Below are 24504 nucleotides of genomic sequence, written 5' to 3'. Positions count from 1 at the left end.
CTGCTGTTTTCGAGTGAGCCCTTTCTGACAGGGTTGGGTAAACAATCTTAATGACTGACTGCTCTCCAATGATGTATTTCTGGGCTGTTTTTCCAACGTTTTAAGACTGCTGCAATCTAAATTTGTCCGCGCTCCGCCTGTGGAAGCAAAACAAACGGAAGTGTGCGACTTAACCGCACACATGCATATACACATGTTGCCATAGGGAGCCCAAACTGGTCACATCCAATTACAGCCTCTCTTTCCCCTTTTAAAGGAAGGCATTTCAAAATGGATTAGCCATCTTTATTTCTCTATTTTTCTCCTTACAAGCGAAAGACTTCCCTCTTAAATGCAGAAGGAGCAGAGCCAGGGTTTGATTTGTTAACTCAGCCAAACGGGCTGTTTGAAATTGAAAGTGTTTGCACAAAATACCACAAGTGAAATTGACAGCGATGTCCCACCATGGTTGTGGTGGTCAGGATCTATTGTCCAATCCTGTTCTCTCCGTTAAAGTCTCCTTTGTCCTGAGCTTTAAGCTAATCTCCCTTTAGTCCAACTGATCCCCACAGAGATTTTTTTATTTTCTTACACATTCTCCCACCCCAACCCAGAGATACACTGAATTGAATCCTGCAGCAACATTTGTATCAAAATCATGTCACTTCACTCAAAGGAATTCTCAAAGCAAGTTGTTAGCAATGGAAATGAGTGGAATTATCACAGCCCCACTGGCAATGTAGGGAAGATTTTAAGACTTAATATAAGATTAAATGACTTAAGACGGACTAAAGCCCAGTGGAAACACGTCTCCTGGGGTTCAGTGTCTTAATGTGTCAGTGGGTTAATCTTTGCGTCTGCGTGGGAGTGGTAATCCTAACCCCCCGTTTTGAATTTACCATCCATCACATGCTACCACTAAAGTGATTTGGACCAGCATCAGAGGCTACTGGATTTCAAGGAAAGCTTTCAAGCGGGAAAGCAGGGTGTTGGCTAACACTGCCGCACACTTACTGTAACGTGTTAAGAGAGAACAGGAACAGGCTTACCTCGGCCTCTGGTGCTGCAAACAAGAAGTCAAATGTACAGCCTGATGAGTGAAAGTCTGTGTACATATGTGTGTGTGTGTGTGTGTGAGAGAGAGAGAGAGAGACTTCACAGGAGGTGGGAGGAGGGAGGAATGGAGAGCAAGAGAGAGCGTGATAAACTGCACTGTTACAGCACTGCTTGCACTTTGCCCTCTGTTGGACTGCAGTGTGACTTCACTGTGTGTCCACCCCTGTTTGCAAAAAAGACAGCTGGAACAATCCAATCACAGTACTCTTAAAAAAACAGCGAGCAACACACATGGGAGCTGACAAAAATGTTTGTTCTAAGTTATCTCCACTCCAGGGTAACTCTATTCAAATCTACTGCATAATCTCCCAACATTTCAATGTTAACTAATCACATTTTTTTAAACTACAGAGTGGAGAAACAGAGTCCTCTAAGATATGATTTACCTTGTAACTTCACTTCTTAAATTGTTGCTTGTATGGTTTATGTCTGTCTAGCCCTTTGAACCTTCATGTGTGATAATGGGTTATACAAATAAACTGAGTTAGGTTGATTTGACTTGTAAAACTCAATAGTTGGTGAAAAATGACTGTTTTGCATGCAGTTGAACAGTTGCAATGTTAAATCTAATATATGCAAGACCCACCACTAGATAAATAGCACAATGTTTTAGCACTGATGTGGCTACTTCAGTGGATGCTTACATTTTACTGCAATAGCATTTTAAACACATATTTTTGGTGCTATTGGACACTAACAAATTTATTTCTATTGCCAGTTTCATACAGATTAAATGCATTTCATAGTGCTTTACCAGAGACTGATCACTGATCGTTATGGTAAATCGGGGTTAGGAGGACAATATGTATAATGAAAAAAACAGTACAACGACTATAACATAGTGTCGGCAATATCTCAATAATAACGTCCATTTTCCACTAGATGGCGCCAGATGACGGGTTATTGATTAATAAGACCCGTACGGCATTTAACACAAATATTATCGACAGAACAATTATAAATGTGTGTTGAAGAATTAAAGATCATTAATACCAGTAAAAAGATACTTTTACTGTTGAAAATTAACACGCCGGGTGTGTTAACACAAAATCAACTAATGTAGCTACAGTTTATGTTTCCTACACTGGCTCCTACGAAGCGGATCGTAAAGTGAATTAGATGAAAACATTTCTGCAAATCATATAAGAACTGCAACTGGCAATCAATTCCCCTCTTTGTCCGTCTGCTGATTGTATTCTTTTGGATAGTCTTCAAAATATTGTCAGATCCTTTAATCCCTAGCTTGTTTTGTACAAAGCCCCAAACATATAATAGATTTACAACTATTTACTTCTAAAAATAATTTCATCTCCATATTGTATTAGACTAAAAAAAAACTACATAAAGCCAAGTAAATATTTCGTAATTTCAGGATTAAAGGTTTAGGGTGTGGTGCAGAGCTTTAACTGTCAGGTTTTTTTGTTCCTTAAAAGCCAGCGTTGGGGAAAATAGGATTTTCCCCGTTATTTTAACTACGTTGACTGATCGTGAAGCTTTTCGTACGTTCACTGGGAAAATTCCGAGCATTCTGGTAGCAAGCGAATGTGTCATAATTCATATCCGATGAGACCCCGCCCTGTCCACGGTGTGCCTCTGACCATTCGTAAGCAGTCTGTACAGTAGTGGTCGCGCCAGCTTCCATGGCGACCAGCTAGAAATGCGTTTTCTCATCTCCACCAGCCGGTAAGCTCCCGTTAGAGAGCTAACGGGCGTCCTATGTCATGAGAAGATGTAGCGTACTAATTCTTTAGAGCAATTGCGCTGTACATTAGTATGCTAAGCTAATGTTGAGCCGTTTACGTTTACCAGCCAGCAGTGACTAGGGCGAGCTAGCGGCTCTAAGCTAACTGCTAGCGTTTACCTGCGGGCTGCTGCTAACTACTCTACGCTGCTGTTGCAAGCTAACAGAATGGAAAGTGTGAAGGGAAACGAGTGTGGAGCGATTTCGTCTTCTTCGACACTGCAGGGAACACTTGATTCTAGCAGTGACAGTAACTCCGTGAAGCCAAGCGGATTATCGCCGCAGCACTCTGGAAAGAGACCATCTATCGGGGAGGATGACGGAGGAGGCGCAGAAGCGAAACTCTTCGGGAAGGGGCTTGCGGCCACCTCCCTTCTCCAGATTGCGATAAGGAACGGGATTTATCAAAGCCAAGTTGCCAATGCTATCGGTGGAGCGGCCAAAAACGCAACCATGTCCGTTGTGAAAACGGCCAACATTTACAGTCTGACATCGGTGAACAGTTCCACCTCGGTAAACTCTATGCTGAGCAGGAGGCGGCACAGGCACAAGAGGAATCTGTCTCTGGGGGCTCCGCCGACCACCGGTTCGACCGGAGCGTCCTCTGCGGAGGCGGCCAGCCCAGCTCCCTCATCCTCGCCGCTGAGTACCCTCAGTCTTGATCGAAAAACCTTCCTCCGACAGAAGCAGTCGAAGCAGCTTCAGGCCTCTGATAAAACATGGGTGAGATCGGACCTCCGGCGGGGTTGCATTCACGTCCACGACTGGCTCACGCCCTCCTACCCGCGACCAGTGCTGTGTACAGTGGACACTACTTCTAAAGAGGTAGCCTGTAAGCTCGAAGGAAGTAAAGCTGGGGCTGTGTTGAGAATTAATTGCAAACCTACTGCTTTAAGTAACCTCAACGATCTTTGTAAAGATACTAATGGCCATGCTGATGACATGAAAAGTCTCAGTGACAGTGTGGATATAAAAAATCTCCAAAGTGAGGAGAATGAACTCACAAAAAATGTGGAACTGCCTTCTAACTTGCTACTTGATGACAAAACTGCTAGTAATTCTTCATCTGAGGTCTACCTGAATGACATTGGCGTGGATTTGAGTACTGGAGACTGTTATGGAGTCTACTCAGGCTCTGACATAGAGAGCAGCACCTGTGAGGACTTCAGTGCAGGGGGACCAAGAAGCATGGAGCACGGGGACTCACTCAGCGATGGGTTGGGTTTGGGCACCGACTCTTCTGTGCTGAGCCCAAACTGTGACAGCGCTCCAGAGGGACCTGACCCATTTGAGAGCTCCTCTGATGAAACAGACCTCATCTCTTCTCCCTCACATTCAGCTATCTCTCTCTCAGACATCCCCAAGACTTCAAACCAATCCGCAAGACCAAATGTTGACACTGAAGCTGGGGCTGGTGACCACACAGATACACGCATATTAATCAAACCTCCTTCTAAATGCTCCAGCAGCTCACAGACTCGCCCTCTGACCAGCCAAGCTTCTGTCCAGCCTGAACAAGAGGTCCCTGGGGGGAGCAGAGGATGGCTTGAGCCCATCAATACAAGCCCAATGCCGGCCCTCTACATCCAGCTGCACGGTGGAGCTGTGAGGCGGCTTGGGGATGATGAAAGACCTCTGCAGATCTTAAATGAGTACCTCACTAATCTGGGGTTTGAAGATCCATGGCGAGTGCAGGAGGAGGGCATGAATCCTGAAATTGGCTGCCTGATCCGCTTCTACTTTGGTGAGCACTTTATTTTTAGTGAGAAGGAAAGGCATCTTCTCTCAGTAAAGACAACAGTTGTCCCAATTCTTATTAAAACATCCTGCAGTGTTAGATGTCAGAGCACCACAAACTAATGCAAGCCACTTTAGTTGTGCTTGGCTTGTCTCTACACAGTCATTGTTCTTCTGTTCTCACCATACCATGAGTGCTGTCATTATGTTTGGTCATTCAGACCGTTAAACAAGTGGATTCAATTGTCCCAGCAGCACAATAAGCTGTGTTGTGCGTGTAAACTGGGTAAGGCAGGGAGACACATCTGGAGGTAACAGGTGTACTCTTTCAGCAAAGACCAAATCCTGAGGCATTATAGAGTCAGTTTGTCTTCTTCCCTCTTCCTCTTGTTGTTGTTGTTGTTGTTATTGATAAAAGATCCTGTTTTGTCCACTGTCATGGTAAGAGGATGGAAAAACAGGGACTCTTATGGGATTAGCATTGCTGGATATTGTTTTTTGACCTCATTTTTGACCTCATCAGCAAAGGCTGCAAAATAAGAGTCGGGAGGAAATGATTGGACTTTGATATGTGCTAAAATTCCTTATATTTTAGCCCCCCCCCCCCCCCCCCCCCCCCCCCCAAAAAAAAAAGAATAAATAATTAAATAGACCATTACACATACCATTGCAACCCTCATAGACACACTCGTGACATGCTACAAAACTGGTTTCTCTGCACTCTGAAAATGCAGCTGGACAGATTCCCCTGTCCACCTGCCCTTCATTCTCCTTTTATGTCTCACAGTAGTAACATAACACTAAATAGAGTTGTGCAGCTGACAGTGAGGGCCCTTCTATTAATTCAGGAGAGGACATTTTTGCTCTACGTTTTTTGTTTTTTTTTTTTGTTTTTTTTGTTGTTGTCCCGTATGTGTTTGCACAGCACGAGTTGGTTAATTCTGATGTCCCGAGCTGCGCCAAAGAAGTTTGACTCATCTGAAATCCCAGCAGCCAAATGCACATTGCCACGTTGTGCTGACGCTAAGAGAAAAGTGACCTTAGTAGAACTCAAATTTCACCTCCTCAGTGTTTCGGCTACCTCTGAGACAGTTGCAGCTGCAGGCTCCTCTTCAGCCTCAAACTGCAGTATCCAGAGGTCGCAGCTTTACTCTGCCAGACTTTACAGCCGTTTTTTTTTTTTTTGAGTCTGAATGTCTGAGTGGCATTTCCAACTTGAAACTACAACTCTCATTCAGATTTGGCTAAAATTCAGCAACTTGACACGAGAGGTGGCTCAGGATGTCAGATGCTTTTTTTTTTTTTGCTTTTTTTTTTTTGGGACACAAGCAAGAAAAAGTTGAGGTCTAGCATCAGTAGGGTGTGGCTGTTGCCTGCTTCATGAGAGACAGGATGTTCCCCATTCAGAGAACTAGACGGACGGAAAGGGCATGCATGTGCGTGTGTATTAACAACCAACATCTTACCTCCTCCGCCTAGGAAAGGGTGGACACACACAATGCACATTCCTCAGTGTTGTTTAGTGTAAACTGGGCTCTGTTCATTGTGTTCATGTTTATGTTAATTATATATTATTTTTTGGACTAGATACTGATCAATCTACCAATAATGACAACAATTTTACCAACCAATCATAAGGTTTGTTAGTTTAAACCCAACAGTTCACACAGATCTTTTTCTTCTGAAGCTGCAGGCTAATGAAATGAACTATAGTAACTCTTGGCTGTCTTCTTTTCAACATTCTGTTTCACTTTCAGAGAAACTCTTCTCCTTTATTAGGTTCTAGCTTATCTACATTTCAGTGCACCATTGGCGTCTGCAGAGTCAGGCCTCACTGTTTCTGTTTGTAATGAGGAAATGTGCAGAACTTAGAAAAGGGGAAAAGGACATGTTAGTAGATCTTAATTATATGTCAGTCTCCTAAATGATTTCAAACACAAGTAGTGTTGAATGATATGTTAAAATAATATTAGCTATTTTAATTATTATTATTATTATTTTTTTTAAATTTAAATATTCCAGACATGCTGCCTCCACTTTCTCTGGGATTTGCTCCTGTTTCATCTGATATTTAGCAGTAAACTGGTGTGTAAAACAGCAAATTAAGTATATAATCTTTTTCCATTGAAAGCATAATGTATTTTACAATATATAATAAGAACATATGTTATAATATTAATATATAATGTTTTGCAGATAGCAAATTAATTGAGTTTCCTCAGATTAGGTGTGTTGCCATGGCCAGCTTTGCATTTTGCACTACAAATGTCTGCGTCAGGTTTTGAAAAGTGTAATCACACCTGAGGTGGCGTTCAGCTTGCTATTATTGCACTGTGTTTTTGTTTGATTTCGCCACACTGCAGAAGTGACATCATGGTGTCACTCTCCATCAGATGGTACTGGTACTAAAATTTTGCTGCTAATTAGGGTAGGGATGTAATTCAGTTGGTACCATTAAAAAGTATAGAGTTTGGTAACCAACTGATGATGGATGATAAAATTTGATTTGAAAAATGATTTTTTTTTTTTTTTTGGTAACGGTATAAACAATGAAACATGGTGGATTGGCCAGATGCTGGCCGGTGTGTAAAAATAACTCAGTTGTTTGGTGGTGGTTATCGCGGAGCTTCCACAGATTCAGTAACATTAGCAAGTGGTGGAGGCCAGCAGGTGGGAGAGGGGAGGCAGGAGGAGGAGAGACCCGAGGCAGCCGCCGGTCCGAGTGTCAGGTGAACTGAACTTCAGGTAAGAAGTTATGACCTGCAGTCTATCTGGGTCAGATATAAACCAAGTTTATGTGTAGTTTATTTTCGTTGTGCTGACTTTTTACAGTCAGTTACAATAACTCATACTGCGTATTAGCTAGCATGACAGAGTTTCTATACAGCTGGGTGGGTGCTATGATGTTACTGATAGTGAACTTTATTTTATTCATAAGGTTAGTTAGTAGAGTTGCCAACCGTCCCGTAAAAAGACGGAATCGTCCCGCATTCAGAGAAATTATTACATGTTTCGTGATGATCTGAGAAGGGACGCAGTTTGTCTAGGATGGAAAAAGACACAAAGGTGGATTTATTCTGTCGCTACGCTGCACAGCTGCCTCTTCTTCTCTCATTCTCTCCCCCTCTCTCTCCTGTTGCTACTTTAATCATGAAACTGATCAATGATCAGCTGATCGGCTTTTCTTTCTTGTTTGTTTATCGCCCACTTTGCGCCAGAAAGAGGAAACCGCCGGATGTCGCGCTAAACAGCAGCACGTTTAAGCTTGATCAGCTGTTGTTAGAATTTATTTAATATTAATTTCTAGTATCAGCTGATTTTTGCTGGAGCCACAGCTGTAAAACCTGCTGGTCATCATGATATCGGTTTGGATATGTGGTGAGAGGGAAACATGAAGGTGAAACCAGGAGATGTCCTTACTGAATCATCAGAGCTGAACAGGTGATGGAGAAACAGGTTTACCTTTCAGGTGACATGAATAAGTTGAAGGGAAGTTATGAACTGTTTCTGAGAGACAAATACCACCAGGATCCTTTTTCTACGTAGCTGACAGCTGGTAACTGTGCAGGGGCGGGTCTAGCAAAGTTTTGCCAGGGGGCCAGGTAGGGCATTAACAGGGAAAGGGGGGGCACAAAGAAATACCTTCTTATTCTCATTTAAAATGTCTGGCTGTTATTAAATAATTATCTGAAGCCTACAACCAAAGTTTTTATCTGACGTAAAATGTATAGAAATCATACATATACCAACAACCATCACTGTCACAACAGTGTTTGTTTTCATTCAAAGGCTTTATGGCTTTAATACCTGGTGGGCCGGTCTTTAGTCAAAATGCCCGGGCTGTGTTTTTTTTTTTTTTTTTTTTGTCCCAGTCCAGCCCTGGGCACGACACGCAGTGAATTAATCTGAGAAGGTGCATCAAAAAATAAATGGCCACGCCAGCAGTGCACATCGCAAATCAGCTCGCATAGACACATTAGTTGTGCCTCTTCTTAATGATGGTATCTTAGCTAACAACCCAAACTACCAGAATCAACTTGTAATTGGCTAAAAATAACTTAGCCTACTTGTAAGAGGGACGTTGTTAGCTTTCCACATTCCAACACTTCAAAAGCTTCAGGAGCTGTCCGCTCAGCGCAGCATCAGCACCACGGAGATACACGGATACATCCGTAGACTCGAGACACAATGCATTTTTGGGACTTTCAGGTGTATGGACCAATGTTTGATTTTCTGAACAAACCAGAAATCTTTAATGAACAGCTAGATTTGTCTCGCATTAACTGGCTGAGTTAATGCCAGTTAATGCAAAATCGAAGCAGCTGGAATCCAAAGATGTGCATGTTCATGGAGCTTGCATTTTCACCTGCTGGACATCACTACCTGACAACTTTAACTGTCTTCAGAACATTGCAGAGGCCTTATTGACAGTATTTGGCTCTACATATCTGTGTGAGCAGATTTTCTCTCACATGAGTGTCCTCAGGTAGCCGTCTGAATGCTGGACACTCGGAGACCTGTGTCTCTGAGTGGGAGAATGGAGATCACATAACATGTGTGTCTCTGTATTAACAGACATGCCATATTGGCTTAGTTTATTTTTCTTATCATTGTTGTGAGGAGACCATAAATAGCATTTGTATTTTCTGTTGTACAGTTCATTTGCTGTTATGGAGTTCTTGTTATGGATAAAAAGTGTCTTTTTTTGTTTCAAAATAGCTGAATAACTATTCACTGATAGCTGCCAACATCTGCAAACAAATATAATTCTATAAAGTGGTTCTATATATTGTGTAACTGTTCATATAGAGCGTTATTAAATTTATTGCTAATGCAATCATATGGCACACTGACTTCTGAGGAAATTTTAAATGGCACTCGCCATCAGAAAGGTTGCCTACCCCTGCTGTAATAGATACAAACCTCAGTGTTAGTGCTGATCACGGAAAGCATACAATTGGAAGATATTGCACTGATATAGGATTTTTAAAATTGATGCCAGTTTTTGGTGATTTAAAAATCCAATATGAATATTGAGGTCTAAAGATGTAAATGATTTTCAAATGATTTGATAAAGAATATAATCTCCAGCAAGGGCAGGAGTCAGTGAGTAATTCATAAGATATATTTTACATGATGATACAGTGATTCTATGATATGTTAGAACACAATAAATCATGATGTGCGTGAAGCTGAATTGGAAAAAGTAGCCCAAACACTTAGTTTGCATGCTTCAATTAAGAGTCTAAAATAGGTTTAATGAAAAAATAAAAGATTCAGTTTAAGACTCTATATCTGACAGATTTAAATCCTTTGCACTTTACAGATTTCCTTCAGTACCATTAAAGCACTGAGGTTCACTGAGGCATTACTGATGAGTCAGCTAGGGCTGGTGAAACCTAGGTGATGTTGTGTGTAAGTCACCGGAGGAGGCAGTAGGGAGGATGTAGGTGCTGGCATTGTAGGACGTTACATAACAAGGTAATCTGATTTCAGGCCTCTCAGTGGCTCAGACTCTTCATGTGTCTCCCTTTTTCTTATTCACTGGTAAGAGCATATAAAGTAACTTTGAGTTTCCAAGAATTTAAAAACCCTGGACAATTTAGTCAGTGCTTTAAAAGACCTAGAATGTATTCTGGCTTATACTGGCAAAAGTCAGCTCCAATTCATTACTGAAGCTAATTTGTGTCAGCAAAGGGTTAATGTAACAAATGATGACTGAGTGACTGCTCTCTGCCAGCCCACAGGCTATTGAGCTACAGTTCTCTTACATAACCACGCAGCTCTCACTTTGTGAAAGAGAAGACCATTGAGAGAGAGTTGATTCACAAAATCCCATAGAGCAAACAACAACAAAAAAGACAGTAACCTCTATAACGCTTTTATGAAAAGTCTGTTTCTGTCTTCTTTCCCTCCGCAGGTAAACCTCGTAGTGTGGGAGGTTCTGAGCGCGTGCAGCTGTCCGGGGTGTTTAACGTGCGGAAAGGGAAGCTGGCACTGCCCGTGAACCGCTGGTCAAAACGTCAGGTCACTCTGAGTGGAACGTGCCTCATTGTCTCGTCTGTGAAGCATGCCCACACTGGCAAGATGCACATCCTCCCTCTCATCGGAGGAAAGGTACTTTGTGAGACCTTTCATGTCTTTGACACACAACAAGCAAGTACTGTGGCTGGGTATCTGTTTATCAGGGACAAAAATACTCTGTGGTTTAGACCAGAGGTCTTTTTGTTCCTGCTGCATCAGGATCTTCGTTCCTAGGTCTTCGTTCTAGCTTAACTGCAAGCCTTTGTTGAGATTTGTCCAGAGAGTAGTGTTTCCCACATAAAACATCTGTGCAGAACAGCAACATTAGCAATATGTTCTCAATCTTATTTTGAAAGTTCAGTCACTGTTAAGCATCTCAGTCCCCACCACTCTTGAATGTTTTTCCCGCATGGGCAAGCTGCTCAGGTCTCAGGTTGGGTTGGTTGTTGATGGTATTTGGCTCTCTTCAGTCTCTTGTCCTGTGACGAGACAGACTGCAACTCCACATCTCGTACTGTAGCAGCCTATGGCAGTTTTTGTTCTGCTCTGTAGAGCCGCTGCAAGGGTGGCCACGCTTATGTGGATTTGCAGTTGGTGTAGAGCTGGTTTCCTTATACAGAGCTCACCAGGACTACAAAGCAGAACAAGGACTACTGTGACAGCTGTAATTTAAGACAGTGAAGTTAGTCTGTCTGCTGATTTGGGAATTTACTGTAAAGGCTACATTATTACATTTATGAAACTATAATGTACTGTACAAAAGTCTTGAGCCACCCTCATGAGCCACCCTCATTTCTTTATATTTCACTTTCCAGGAGCCAGACTTTCTAGAAATTGCTTAAAGTGGTCTTGAACAATAGTTTGCCAGGCTTTCTGAAAACCTTTTAAAGTTTTTTACTATTTTTTTTGTTGTTGTTGTTAAGGGAATTAATACTGACCTAATGAATCATTCAAGCTTAAAAAGTGTTTTCTACACATAATAGACAACTTGCCAAAGAAACAAGTTTATATTGCATCTTTAGGCATTAGTACTTGTTGCAAAAACACATCATTGGTTCCCATTTCTTCAATTGAATCTACAAAAAAAAATCCCATAAGTGTGACAAGTGCAAAAGGGTATTTTTTCACCAGTAAGGTGATTCCTTAGTCTCAGTGGAAGAGTGGCTGTTAAGAAGGTATTTTAATGATGGAAACAGGGAGAAAATATCTTAAAAAATATAGACGGGAAATCAGTGGCAACAAGGTATGGAGTGACGAATCCATATTTGAAATTTTTGGTTTAAATTGGAGTTCAGGAGAGAGGTACAGCGATTGTTTACAGCCATATGTAAAACATGGTGGAGGCTCTGTCATGGTTTAGGGCTGCATTTCATTTGAATGATGAGAATGTCATTGGAGAGATAGATAATGTAATTTTTAATGCAGGTGGAGGAAGTGAGAAGACACAGCCACTGTCTGGCTTTCAGCTCAGCTGGTCCTCAGAGTCAGACCTACTACATCAGCTATGACTCCTACACCGAGTACCTCCGCTGGCAGAGGACAGCCTCAAAGGTACAAAGTGCAATTGTAGTCAGAGGCACATCTGAACATTTAAACAATTTGCTGTCATCATTGCTTCTGTCTGTACTGGTTACTAGCAGTTCCCTTGCTATGTGCTTTGTATGCAAGTGTAAATCTAAAGCTTCTCAAGTGCAGAATTGCCTTTTTGTGTTAGTATCTCTTCTGCTAAAGAATAATACTGGATATTGAGTTTCAAACTTAAGGATGTGTACTCTGTCCACATTTCTAAAGAAAATACATCATTATCTGTGCCCTCCCAGAGTGTGTGAATTTAAGGTTTGAATTTAGGATTAAAACAGTATGAAACTATGGATTTATGTGACTAGTAGACTATGTTTAAGCATTGCAGCTCATGCTTGTTGGTTCCAGAAATACTCTGTAATTCCAATTTCATTAATGTATAGTGGCAGAATCTGGTTTAGAGATGTTACAGGGTTAGGGTTAGCAGAGTGTTTCTGTGGGTCATACGGACCTATTTACACTTACATACCACCAAACAGTGATCACCATCTTGAGCAACATGTGTCTCAGTTACATGCTCAAAAGACAGTTAAGCACATGAATGAGAAGAGTCAAAGATTAATCTATGAACTCATTTGACAAATATGAGCATTAGCCTCATAGTTGACATACTTGTTGAGTGTTGTGTAAACAGGAAAAATAATTCCAGTAACACAAAACCGGTTTTGGTGTTGTACGAGCACCTTGCTTTCGTTTTTGAAAGGCTTTTGAATGTTTCCTTTAAATGGGACCGATTCTGCTTTTCATTATTTCCTGTCACACCATTGTTACTGTTACAATATCAGAATTTATTTAATGAGTTTAGTGTGTGTACGAGTAATCCATGTGATCTAATAATAATAATAATAATAATTTTATTTATAAAGCGCTTTCAAACAAAGTGCTGTACAGCTATTTGAAAATGAAGACATAAATAAATAAAAGTGATACATACAAGTTAAAAACACAATAACAAGTTCAAAACATAATAAAAGTCAAAAGCGATAAAAATGTAAAAAACCAAAATGGCATAGAATTAAGACATGCAGGATAGGGTAAACAAGTGGGTCTTCAACTTAGCTTTAAAAACCTCCACAGAGCATGCCTGCCTAATATCTTGAGGGAAGTTGTTCCACAAAAATGGGGCACGAAAAGAAAAAGCACGCTCCCCAGTAGTCTTTTTTTCTGGCTCTAGGAACTTTTAAAAGGCCAGAATCCTGGGATGGGAAAGCACGGGATGGAACATAAAGGTGCAAAAGATCAGAGAGGTATGAAGGTGCCAAACCATTTAAAGCCTTGTAGGTGAGCAGCAGGACCTTATAATCTGCTCGAACCTGACAAGGTAGCCAATGAAAGGATTTCAGTACAGGGGTAATGTGCTCAAATTTTCCAGTTTTAGTTAAAATGCGAGCAGCTGCATTTTGCACCATCTGTAAACCTAAATACTCACACAGTTTCATACCGTTTTGTTTTGTTGTTGTTTTTTTCATTAGTAAATCTTTAGTAAATATTCAGTAAATATTCCTAATATGGTCATCTCAGGCACAAAGATGGTTGTAAGAACAGCAGCCCCACTCACTATTCAAACTTTCTGTTTATGAGGGGTAGCCGAGGGGTAGCCAATGGGAAGAAACTTAGCTGAAAAGCAGAGGAGCTAAAAGCGTGTGTTGAAAACAGAGGATTAAGGGCAGCACCAAGGCCTATTATAATGAAAATAAGGATTATTTTGGACTTTGAGTGTATGTATGTTATGTAAAACTAGTTTAATAGAGTCAAAGAATAAAAATTAGTCTGAAATGAACTTAATGGATCCCGATTAAGGCTAGTTTGATGTGTCATGGAAGTAACTGCATGGCTGTTGTCATTACAAGGTATGGTATGGTCCTATTCCTCTCTCTCTCTCTCTCTCTGTCAGATCGCCTCTCAGAGGGTGAACTCGGTGGACCTGTCATGCTGCAGCCTGGAGGAGCTGCCTGCTCAGCTGTTTTACAGCCAGGACCTTACCCACCTCAACCTCAAAAACAACTTCATGTCCCCTCACAAAGGTGTTCCAGCTCTCACCAGGTCAGTTTCTCTCATCAGCTCTCCTGCACACACCGATTCTCTCCCTGTGCATTTAATGATATGGCACGGGGAGGATCTGGTAGTAAACATTTTGTGTAGTTACCTCTTTGTGGTGTGTGGTTTCGTGCATGGTTATCCATGGGTGGTGGAAGCATGATGGTTTTTGGGTGTGTGTGAGTGATTAAAAGAGAGCTGCAGCAGTGATGAGAGATTTGACATCAGCTGTCTGGCCTCTTGGGCAGAGGGCTTCTCTGTGTTTTCCAGGTCAGATTAGGTGACGTCAGCTGCCGATGTCACGGTTTTATGAGGTTTAGCAGTCTTTCTCTGACTTTCTTTTATCTCTGGCTTCTTTTTTCCACACTACCTTCATAACAAAATATTAAGTATAATGTCTTGCAAAATTGTCTTGCACAGTTTTCCTGGTGTACAAACAAACTTGATTGATTATGATTATGAGGTCTTGAAACCCATTTAGTATCAAGGAGGAAAAACTTTCCAGGTCATGAGTATGAATTAAATTTACTTCTTAATTACTTTTCAATTGGTTCATCATGGAAGTTTTCATCAGTTTCTCTTATCTATAAACGACAAACTGACCTTATTTATTTCCCGCTTCTGCTATCATGTACAGCAGAAGTGGGAAAGTGAGGTTTGGTGCTTTCATGAATCACAGAGAAAGCACCAAACCTTAAAGTTTGTTTACACAGTGAGATGCAAGATCTAACATATCAGCTGAACAGATAAAACACTATTAACTCGCACTGTAAACTCATCAGGAAAACACTAATAAAATTTGCCTCGCTCTTTAGTCCCTTGCTTTATTCCGTTATAGTTTTTTTGGAGGCTGTTTTTATTTTGAATTTTTAAAAATAAAAAACGAAAAGCAGGTTTTGTTTTTATAACGTCAATTAAAAAAGAAACTCACTGACTAAAACTCAGAATAAGGTAATTGTATAATGCTTTACTCTCAGCAGGGAATCAAAAAGTTGTTTTCCCCAACTGTAATTTGCCATGGTAGTGTGCTGCTCCTGAGCTTGCTCTGTTTAAATAATGGATTGATCCATATAACACCACAAACTGACTGATTATCTGGAAATGCCCTTTCATTATTTCTAGAAAATCACTTAGACCTTATTGTGCAGATAAGAGCATTCCTAGTTTTTAGAGATGTTCTCACTTTACGCTGAGCATCAAAGAGACATGTATTCTCAGCAACTTAGACTTGGTCCTTGTGTCATTTTGTTATCTTGGCAGCAATTTTAAAGACATTTGACCATTCTGTAAGCTTTGATTTGCGACGTAGAGCACGAAAACTTTTCACTTTGGATGAAAATGACAACGACAGGGGTTGCACATTGTTTTTGACATGTGCGTCTTTTCAGAATTGACAGTAGTGCAGGTGTAGTCTAAAAAAGTGTTTAGTAATAGTTTTGTGCTAACGAGGACATCAGTATGAGACAGTACAATCTCTAAGTTTTGGTACAAAATTTGCATAGATAAGTAAAAATGCCCTGATCCTCAAATATAGCTTACACTTCTAGCATAAACTGTCTGCAGATTGTCTTGTAAAGTGACCAGCGTTACGTTTTATGGTAAAGTGGGTAAGTAAAGTGACCAGCACTGACAAACCTATTATGTACAGTCAGAGATTAGCAGCATTCATCTGAACAGCCTCGTTTTCCTTTCTGTCTGTCTTTATTTTGGCTTCTTGCATCCATGCCTGTCAAGGCAACATGACATCAAAACCTGAAATTTGCCTGATGGCAACCTCTACACATCATTGTTTTGGCACAAGCATATGCATATCATGCAGTGTTTTAAGGACTGTATCCTTGCTGTGGTGGGCAGGTGAGTCTAACTAAGAAGAATGTGGACCTGGATCAGCCTTTCACTCTGATTGCTCTGTGAACTGGATTAGGAGGAGAAGAGCGCCATGAATATAAACAATATACACAAGCTTCTTACCTGAAGCACAGGCTGCATTGTTCTATTGAAAACTTGATACTTTGTGTCCTTGAACCTTTGTATTAGCTTCTTCTGTGCTGATTTTACTTTTTTAATCTGGCAGGTGTTATGTAAGTAATAGTTGTTCACTGTGTGTGTTTTTTGTGTTTGAAAGAAGGCCAGAGTCTTATTATAGCACAGAGATGGATATCTTTGTCTCTCTTTGTCTGGCCCTGTTCCTCTTGCCCTTCCCTCCTTCTCTCTCACACACTCTTGCTGAATACTTCTCTCTCTTTCTCTCCCCTTTTCTTTAGGTTTTGTAAACTGAGAAGCCTTAGTCTGTCAAATAACGCTCTGTCTGAGTTTCCTCTGGCCCTGTGTGACATCACCTCCCTCACGGAGCTAAACCTGTCTGGAAATCGTCTCTCCTCCGTGCCTGCAGAAGTAGGAACAATGCACAAGTAAGTAACTGATGATCCAAGGTTTGCAGTTTCATAAGAATGAAGCCTAAAATGGGATGTGTCCTCACTGACCTGCATTTTGCTGACAGAGACATCAGTCTGGAGTTGTTGTTAGTACCATTACGGTACATCAGCGTTGATTAATCCATCTTTGTATTGAGCGAACAGCTGGCTGTGCACCAGACTTCTGTCGTAGAAATCTAGAGGTGTTGTCCAAGTGCCCATAGTACACAGTGACACTAACAGTGTCTCTGTGTGATGTGGGAGTTTGGAGTTTCTGCGCATATGCTGGCTTTTTTTTTTCTTTTCAAATTTTCTAGGAATTTCAAAAGGCAAAACACAATTTTTATGTCTAATTTGGAATCGGTGTGTTTATTTGGAAACAGTATTTTACTTTTAATGTAAAATACTCAGCTATGTTCCATAACTGAATATAAAGTAATATTTAAAAGTTCCAAATTAAGCTTGTTTATACTTACAGACAAGTCAGTAAAAAAATGTCAGAGTCCTGTTTAGTGTCTGAAGTCTTTTCTTAACACTATATTTGCATAACATGTTTTTTACACACGGTATCTGTATTAATCACGACTAAATGCCCTTCCCTCTGTTTGGCTCTGGCCAGCCTGCAGACTCTTCTCCTGGACGGTAACCTTCTGAGTTCACTGCCTGTGGAGCTGGGCTCTCTGGAGGGCTTGACCTACCTCGGCTTATCCTTCAATTGTTTCAGCTGTGTGCCCCCTGTCCTAGAGAAACTTGGAGGGATGGAGAGACTCTGTCTGGCAGGGAACAAGCTCTCTGTCCTGGACTTGGCTGGCCTGCAGTGGCTGTCTGCTCGCTACATAGATCTCAGGTAAAAATGTCCGAGCAGTAGCTTACATTTTTAGAATTGCCAATGACAAATACTGCAGTTCTGCATGACTCTCCTTTTATGTTTGGTGGTCTTTGAAATGGCAACAAAGGTTTAATTTAGCCTTTTGAAGAACAAAATAAAGACAGAGACGGTGAAGGAAGGGAACCTGTCAGTTAATTATTTTGGTCAGTCGTACTACGAATGCCTAACAACTTCTCAGGTTCTGAAATGTGAAACGGGTCAGAGGTTAAAGTGTTTGTTTCTTCTGGTCCTTCCTGCCCTCTTCCTTTACTTCCCCCTTCTCTGTTCCTCTCTGTGCTGTCTGCCTCGAACAGGCTGAACCAGCTTCAGAAGGCGACAGTGGCAGATGTGGAGCAGCTGGCCCACATTGTTCATCTGGACCTGAGGGATACAGGTCTAGACGAGCTGGATGTCAGCTCTCTCTGCAAGCTGGAGCTCCTCCGCTGTGACAGAAACACTCTTGCCCTCCTCAGAGTCTGTGGCCACGCCCTCAAGAGCCTGCATGCTGCACACAACAGTACGACCACTTAATTTTTTCTAGAGAGATATTAAATCCAGAAAGACGTTTGTGCCATAAAGAGTTGTGTTATGTTTTTAGAGCTGAAGCAGCTGGAGGTGCATCCTGTTCCAGAGAATCTGACTGTGCTGGATTTATCCTGGTATAAAAACTAAGAATACTTCACTGTCCTATTTACAATCTAGAAGAACAGAACATGTGCTTGTTGTAAGCTGGGTGCTGACTCTGTTTGTTTTCCTAAAGGAACAAGCTGGGATGTGTCCCCGACTGGGTGTGGGAGAGCAGCAGACTGGAAGTGCTGGACATCAGCCATAACTGTGTCACTGAGCTGCCTGTACGGTGAGCATCGCACAGACACATGACTCTTATGCTTTTCATGAAAGAACAGGTGGGGAAATGACAAAAATCAAAGTGAGGGAAAGCAGCTTGGATGTAACAGCTGATAATAATGCATCACTGGAACTTACGTGATCTTCAATGTGCCTGTGGTAAGGTTCTTAAAATATATTAAATTACATTTAAAAAGACTTAAGAACCAAACTTGCAAAAATTAAACTAAACTGAAGAGAAAGTTATTACTGAAAATAAAAACTAATGAAAAAATACAAAACTCCATCTGTTTCAGGCAGTTCTTTTTTCAAATCGTGAAACTGTATGATATTGATTGATTGATTGTATGAGGGATATCGCCTAACATTTTTAGCTACAATTTAAACGTGCCCCTTAAATGTATCACATACAATAATCAAAAAGTTACTGTTTAGAAAGGAGGACAGCTAAAAGGATCCACTGACTGCATGTGTCTGTGTGTCCGTGCATGTTACTTTGTTTAAAACGTGGCTGTGCAGAATGAGGAGATTGTGGGTTGCAGTTTTCTGTAGAACTTTTCATCCAAACCACATGAGTGGCTAGAGCCTTTATCACAGGAAACCAAAGACATCAAAATGATGCATTTAAATAAAACGCCTTGAGCTTTTCTGTGAGAACCAGTTTACATTCTTGCCGATTGGAATTCTCAAAATTTGGAAGTTTTAACTTTTTAAAAAATTGCCAGCTCCAATTTTACACCTCTTCAGTGTGAATGTGCGAGTGAATGTGAGTGTGAATGGTTGTCTGTCCCTATGTGTTAGCCCTGCGACAGACTGGCGACCTGTCCAGGGTGTACCCCGCCTCTCGCCCTATGACAGCTGGGATAGGCTCCAGCGCCCCCCGCGACCCTGAAAAGGATAAGCGGAAGCGGATGGATGGATGGATAGTTATTTTGCACTTATTTCTGATGATTGCAATTATGGGTAAATATGGCATTATTATCAGTGAATGTCTTCACACAGGTAGCAAAACAAACGTGTGTGTGTGTGTGTGTGTGTGTGTGTGTGTGTGTGCACCTCTCCATATACAGAGTGGAGTAGGCAGCAGTCACAGTAGGGGAAACACTGTGAACACTGTGCTTTCAGCCATTATATGAGAACTGCTCATCAAGTCTGGCCTAAAATCACCACTTCATTTATTCAGACCTAGAGCAACACACCTGCCAAGTGTTAAGCAGATCTTATGAATAGTTGTTGAGATGGGTGAAAAACAAATGAACAGACAGATTTTCTTTCATTCGTATGATGTAATCCTGCATTCACAATCACAGTTATTTGGGTTCATTCATGCTTGATGATAGTTTCCAGCTACATGCTACATGAATCTCAAGCATAGATTAATTGAATACAAAGTGAACTCGTTGAACCTCCATGGGAAATCAGATGGTGCTCAGCATGGTGGTCCCACTAACAGATGTACAGCACACACACTGAGTTGGCTGTGCTGTTTGTGTTTAGGCTGCTGTCCAGTGGGAGCCTGAGAAAGCTGCTGGCAGGCTGGAACGATGTGTGTCAGCTGGATGAGAGGCTGGAGCGATCACAGCTAGAAGTCCTGGACCTCCAACACAACCATCTAACTGAGCTCCCACACAACTTGTTCATCAAAGCGCAGAGGTGGACACATCTTTTTCTTCCCTCCTTTTGTTCTTTTCTTGTGTGTTTCTTCCCATCAGCATGTATCCGTTATTTATCTTGTACTAAATTTGTACCCTCTGTTGGAAATTCCTCCCAGCCTGCGATACCTAAATGTGTCGGCCAATAAGCTGGAGAACCTCCCTGCAGCCAGCCTATCAGAGGATGCCTTCAGCAGCCTACAAGAGCTCTACGTGACCAATAACAGCTTGACCGACAAGTGCATCTCTCTTCTGACTGGACACGGCCACCTCAGAGTGCTTCACCTTGCCTACAACCAGCTGCAAACCTTCACTGCCAGGTGAAATACTGCACCTTATATAAACTGAGCTTTAAAATGTGACCATAAAGGCTTCTTTACATCTGGACATGTTAGATTTAACTGTAGGGTTCCTTTATCACTTCAGCTCCACTATCCTCACTCACTCCACCTCTAACCACCAATTCCCACATTCCTTTGCTTTTACAAGGTGTTCTATTCCTAAGTAAATGGTACACATCCTTCATCATCCTGTATAAAATCTGAGCCTTGGTGCAGGTCATGATTACTCCTTTTTACCTCCACGTCCTGCAGTAAACTAGCTCGACTGGAGCAGCTGGAGGAGCTGGATTTGAGTGGCAACAGGCTGAGAGCGGTGCCCACGACCATTCTCAACTGTCAGCGCCTGCACACGCTCTCTGCCCACTCCAACTGTATCAGCGTCTTCCCTGAAGTCCTCCAGCTGCCTGAGATTAAGGTAAATCTTAACTTAACTCTTTTTCACCTAGTAATAGGGAGGTAGCTGTAGTGTACTAATGCCACTCACTGAATTAATGCTTACCTGCCAGAAGTATTATTTGAGAGGAGGAGGTAGCTGTGGTAATGCTAATGCTGGATAGATTATCCAGCGTTGCAGAACAGAAACAAAGAGAAAATAAAAGAATTGCAAAAAGAAAATTTAATTTATGCAGTTCATAAAACAAATTGGAAAAAGATGATAAATTAGACAAAAACACTTAATTTAATCTGACTCGTGTGCACATGTCAGGACTGACACTGTGTTTCTCTTCAGTGTGTTGATCTGAGCTGCAATGAGTTGACTGAGGTGACTCTGCCAGAGATCCTTCCTTCAAAACTCCAGGAGCTCGACCTCACAGGAAATCCTCGACTCAGCCTCGACCACAAGAGCCTGGAACACCTGAAGTATGAATCACTCGCATAAACACACCACCACCTGAGCTTGGGAATAAAAGAGCAACTGCCTGACCTGTCCTGTTCTCCCTCTCTCTGTAGTAATATCCGATGTCTGAGGGTGGATCCTTCACCTTCAGCTCCTTGTGTGAGTGAGAGCCAAGGAGTCCCTGCAGTCTGGAGTCATGGCTACACGGAGGCCTCTGGAGTGAAAAACAAGTCAGTCTTTCTTTGATGCTTCAGCCTTTTTTTGTTTTGTTTTTTATGCCCCATCTCTGGCTTTGTGTCATTGTTCTTGTTCTAAACTGCCTCCTTCTTGCTGTTCTCAGGTTGTGTGTGGCTGCTCTGGCTCTGGACAGCTTCTGCGGCATTCATGAAGCTCTGTATGGAGTTTTTGATGGAGACAGGAATGTCGAGGTGCCTTATCTGCTGCAGTGCACCATGGGAGATGTGCTCGCAGAGGAACTTCACAGGGGCCAGAGGCAAGAGGACTACATCATCAACACTTTCCTCACCATGCAAAGGTAAACACTGACCTCCAAACGATGTGTGATTTGGAAGGAAAACAGCCTCACCTCACTCAGGATGTTGTGTGCCCATCTCCTGCAGGAAACTGGGCACAGCAGGCCAGAGGATGGGCGGGTCAGCAGCTCTGTGTCACATCAGACATGACCCGGTAGCGTCCAGTGAGCATGGTGGCTGCTTCACTCTGAAAGCCGCCAACGTTGGCAGGTGCCAGGCTGTTTTGTGCCGAGATGGCAAAGCTATGCAACTTTCACACATCCACACTGTCAAAGACGAGGCCGAGTACCAGAGGGTTCGACAGCATAACGCTATTATCACTGAGGTAACGACACGTTTCATATGCTGCACAAAGTGCTGAAACAAGTCCATTTATCGACACCTGTGATTCTCACTTCCAGCTCCATATTTGTATTTTTGGACTCTAATAGAGTTGTTTTGCATATTTGAAACTTTAGCCATGGTTAATATGAACAGCCAGAATTTGCATGCTTATAGTATATAAATGGATAATAGAAAATAAGAAAAAAAAAGCAGATTTTGGCCATTTAATGGAGCTAAATATTGTCTGGCTTAAGCTGTTCTCTGTCTTAAACCACACCAGTTTTTGGACTACTGATGGGGCGAATCTATTCACAGACTGTTTTGTAATGTTTTTTAAAATAACTGACAGTAAACCGTATTCAATTCATTTAGTTTGGTGAGACCAACAATATAAAGCACACAAATACTGAATCTAAACAGACAAAAAGAAAAATTAACTTTGGAACAAGAGAATATTGGTTTTGTTTGACAGCTTGTTACTGAAACAGTCAGCATTCTGTTTTCAACCCTACAAAACCATAAATAAATGTCATTATTGTAGAGTTTTTTTCCGGGGGGAAAATACAAACGCTTCTGTTTGTCCTTTTCCTCCCTGCAGGATAACAAAGTGAGCGGTGTAACAGACTCCACCAGGATTATGGGTTACTCCTTCCTCTGCCCATCAGTGACACCTCACCCCCATGTTTCCACGGTGGCGCTTACCCCGCAGGACGAGTTTTTTCTCCTGGGCAGCCGGAGACTGTGGGACATGTTGTCACCCAGTGAGGCAGTGGAGGCGGTAAGGAACTTACCAGATGCTCTGGCTGCTGCAAAGAAGCTGGTGACTCTGGCTCAGAGCTACGGCTGCTCTGATAGCCTCAGTGCTGTCGTTGTGAAGCTCAGCATCACTGAAGAATGCTGCTGCTTCTGCGAGCCGCCGCCGCCACCACCCAGCCCTGGCCCGGCAACTCAGCCCGGTTTACATCCTTATTCGGGAAGCAGTGATGGCAGCATTCCGCTGCCACAGCCGCCGCCCACCTCCTCAGCAACAGTGAGCGAGTTGAGCAGCGAGTTGAGCACATCTGAGATGAGCAGCGAGGTGGGATCAACGGCATCCTCGGAGGAACCGCTGACGCAGGCTGAACCCCCAACCTCTCACCTGAACCTCCCAGGGCGAGCTGGCACGCACAGGCCCGCCTGTAGAGGGAGCAGCTTCCACAGGCAGTTCTCTGGAGCACTGTCTGATAACGGGCTTGACAGCGAGGACGAGGAGCCCATCGCTGGTGTCTTCTCCAACGGTAGCCGTGTGGAGGTGGAAGCTGACGTCCACTGTCTCTTACGACACAACTGTGCTCAGTCTCAGCAAAGCACAGACAGCCCTCCCCCTGTCACGCTGCAGAGTGAGTCTTTGCCTCTGGCCTTCCCTTCCCCATCTGCCTCCCCCGTCCCGCCCTCCTCTCCCTACCTCGGTGGGGAGGCTCGGTCAGGAACTCTGGGCCGGAAGGCTCGAGGTAATGGCTCTGTGGCCTGTCAAGGCAGGAACCAGGACCTCATTGAGGAGGCTGCCGATGCTCCTGTCAAGAAGCAGGGGGGCTACTTCAACGCCCCTGCCCAGCCAGACCCCGATGATCAGCTCATCATTCCCCCGGAGCTGGAAGAAGAAGTCCGGCAGATCATCCAGCAACAGCAGCTACAGACACACAGCCAGCAAGCACACAACTACCAGAATCCTGCAGACTACTTCCTCACACCCCTCTGACAGCTGCTCTCCACAACTGGAGTCAGTCTGTTTCACACAAGACCACAGAGTCTCTGTGAACGACCTCAGCATTAAGTTCACTCCAAGACCTCAGAATACTCTGACCCGGCTTTGACACTGTTTCCTTACAGCTTTTGTTTTGTTTACTTCACCTTGAAACCAATGAAACTTTTCTAACACTCATGTTGATGAAATGTTCACCTGTAAATTCATTTGTTCCACATCTTTGATTTGAAGCACTTTGCTTTGTGTTAGCCTCATTGATTTTATGTTCACTGGTACTTAGAGTCGGACCTGTCTGTTTTTGTCTTAGAGCAGACTGTTTCTCTCCTTGCTCACCATGGCTGATGGCCTTACAGTTACTGGAGTTAGCAAAATGGTTGGACTAACTCCCTTAGGAGTTGAATACTTTTAAGTGACCTCGTCACTGAAGCGTGCTAATGTTCTCTGAGAGAAAAGATGATTATTTGTGAAGGCTGATATTCCAGATGTTTGTTTTTCGGGGTGTGCAGAGTCTAGTGGTGCTGCAGTGGCTACATGCTGATCAGTGGTTGACAGCTTAATGAATGTTCTCAAAACAGTGTTACAGTTTTCAGCAAACCGCACAAGAGAGCTACTTTTGCTATATAATAAAGTTTTCAGATAACCAAAACATGTCGGACTTGGGTTTATCTGTTAAAATCTTGCTCATTCAAAACCATCCAAACAGTATCACTTTTATGTTTTTATGTAATA

The 24504-nt window shown here is 42.4% G+C and overlaps 2 protein-coding genes across 4 annotated transcripts in view; one reads left to right on the top strand and one right to left on the bottom strand.

Moving 5' to 3' along the window:
- LOC146369749 (tensin-3-like) overlaps positions 1–2659 on the bottom strand; it is a 55076-nt gene extending 52417 nt beyond the window's left edge. For all 3 annotated transcript variants that reach the window (XM_084911180.1, XM_084911182.1, XM_084911183.1), the window contains exon 1: positions 1029–2659. The gene's annotated coding sequence lies outside the window, so the exon portion shown is untranslated. The remainder of the gene's footprint in view (positions 1–1028) is intronic.
- Positions 2660–2705: 46 nt separating this feature from the next.
- LOC146369748 (PH domain leucine-rich repeat-containing protein phosphatase 1-like) lies at positions 2706–24423 on the top strand. Its single transcript, XM_084911179.1, has 17 exons — positions 2706–4580; positions 10494–10690; positions 12023–12148; positions 14073–14221; positions 16480–16626; positions 17249–17476; positions 17812–18014; positions 18096–18156; positions 18258–18353; positions 19841–19996; positions 20115–20315; positions 20589–20751; positions 21067–21197; positions 21288–21404; positions 21515–21709; positions 21795–22032; positions 22630–24423. The coding sequence occupies exons 1-17, from the start codon at positions 3005–3007 to the stop codon at positions 23767–23769; spliced, it is 5124 nt and encodes a 1707-aa protein (XP_084767305.1). The 5' UTR covers positions 2706–3004; the 3' UTR covers positions 23770–24423.
- Positions 24424–24504: the final 81 nt, after the last annotated feature.

Source organism: Perissodus microlepis, chromosome 17 (assembly GCF_051167445.1).
Source record: "Perissodus microlepis isolate ML-2025 ecotype Zambia chromosome 17, ASM5116744v1, whole genome shotgun sequence".
Taxonomy (NCBI): Eukaryota; Metazoa; Chordata; class Actinopteri; order Cichliformes; family Cichlidae; genus Perissodus; species Perissodus microlepis.
Note: the sequence above shows the minus strand (reverse complement) of the source record. Positions and strands in the feature narration are given on the sequence as shown.

What these genes read in the sequence shown, in the direction of transcription:
- LOC146369748 (XM_084911179.1), top strand. Translation starts at nt 3,005, where the DNA reads ATGGAAAGTGTGAAGGGAAACGAGTGTGGAGCGATTTCGTCTTCTTCG. An exon ending in GCTCGCTACATAGATCTCAG is followed by an intron (nt 17,477 to 17,811) that starts GTAAAAATGTCC and finishes TGCCTCGAACAG; the next exon opens with GCTGAACCAGCTTCAGAAGG. An exon ending in GTCACTGAGCTGCCTGTACG is followed by an intron (nt 18,354 to 19,840) that starts GTGAGCATCGCA and finishes GTTTGTGTTTAG; the next exon opens with GCTGCTGTCCAGTGGGAGCC.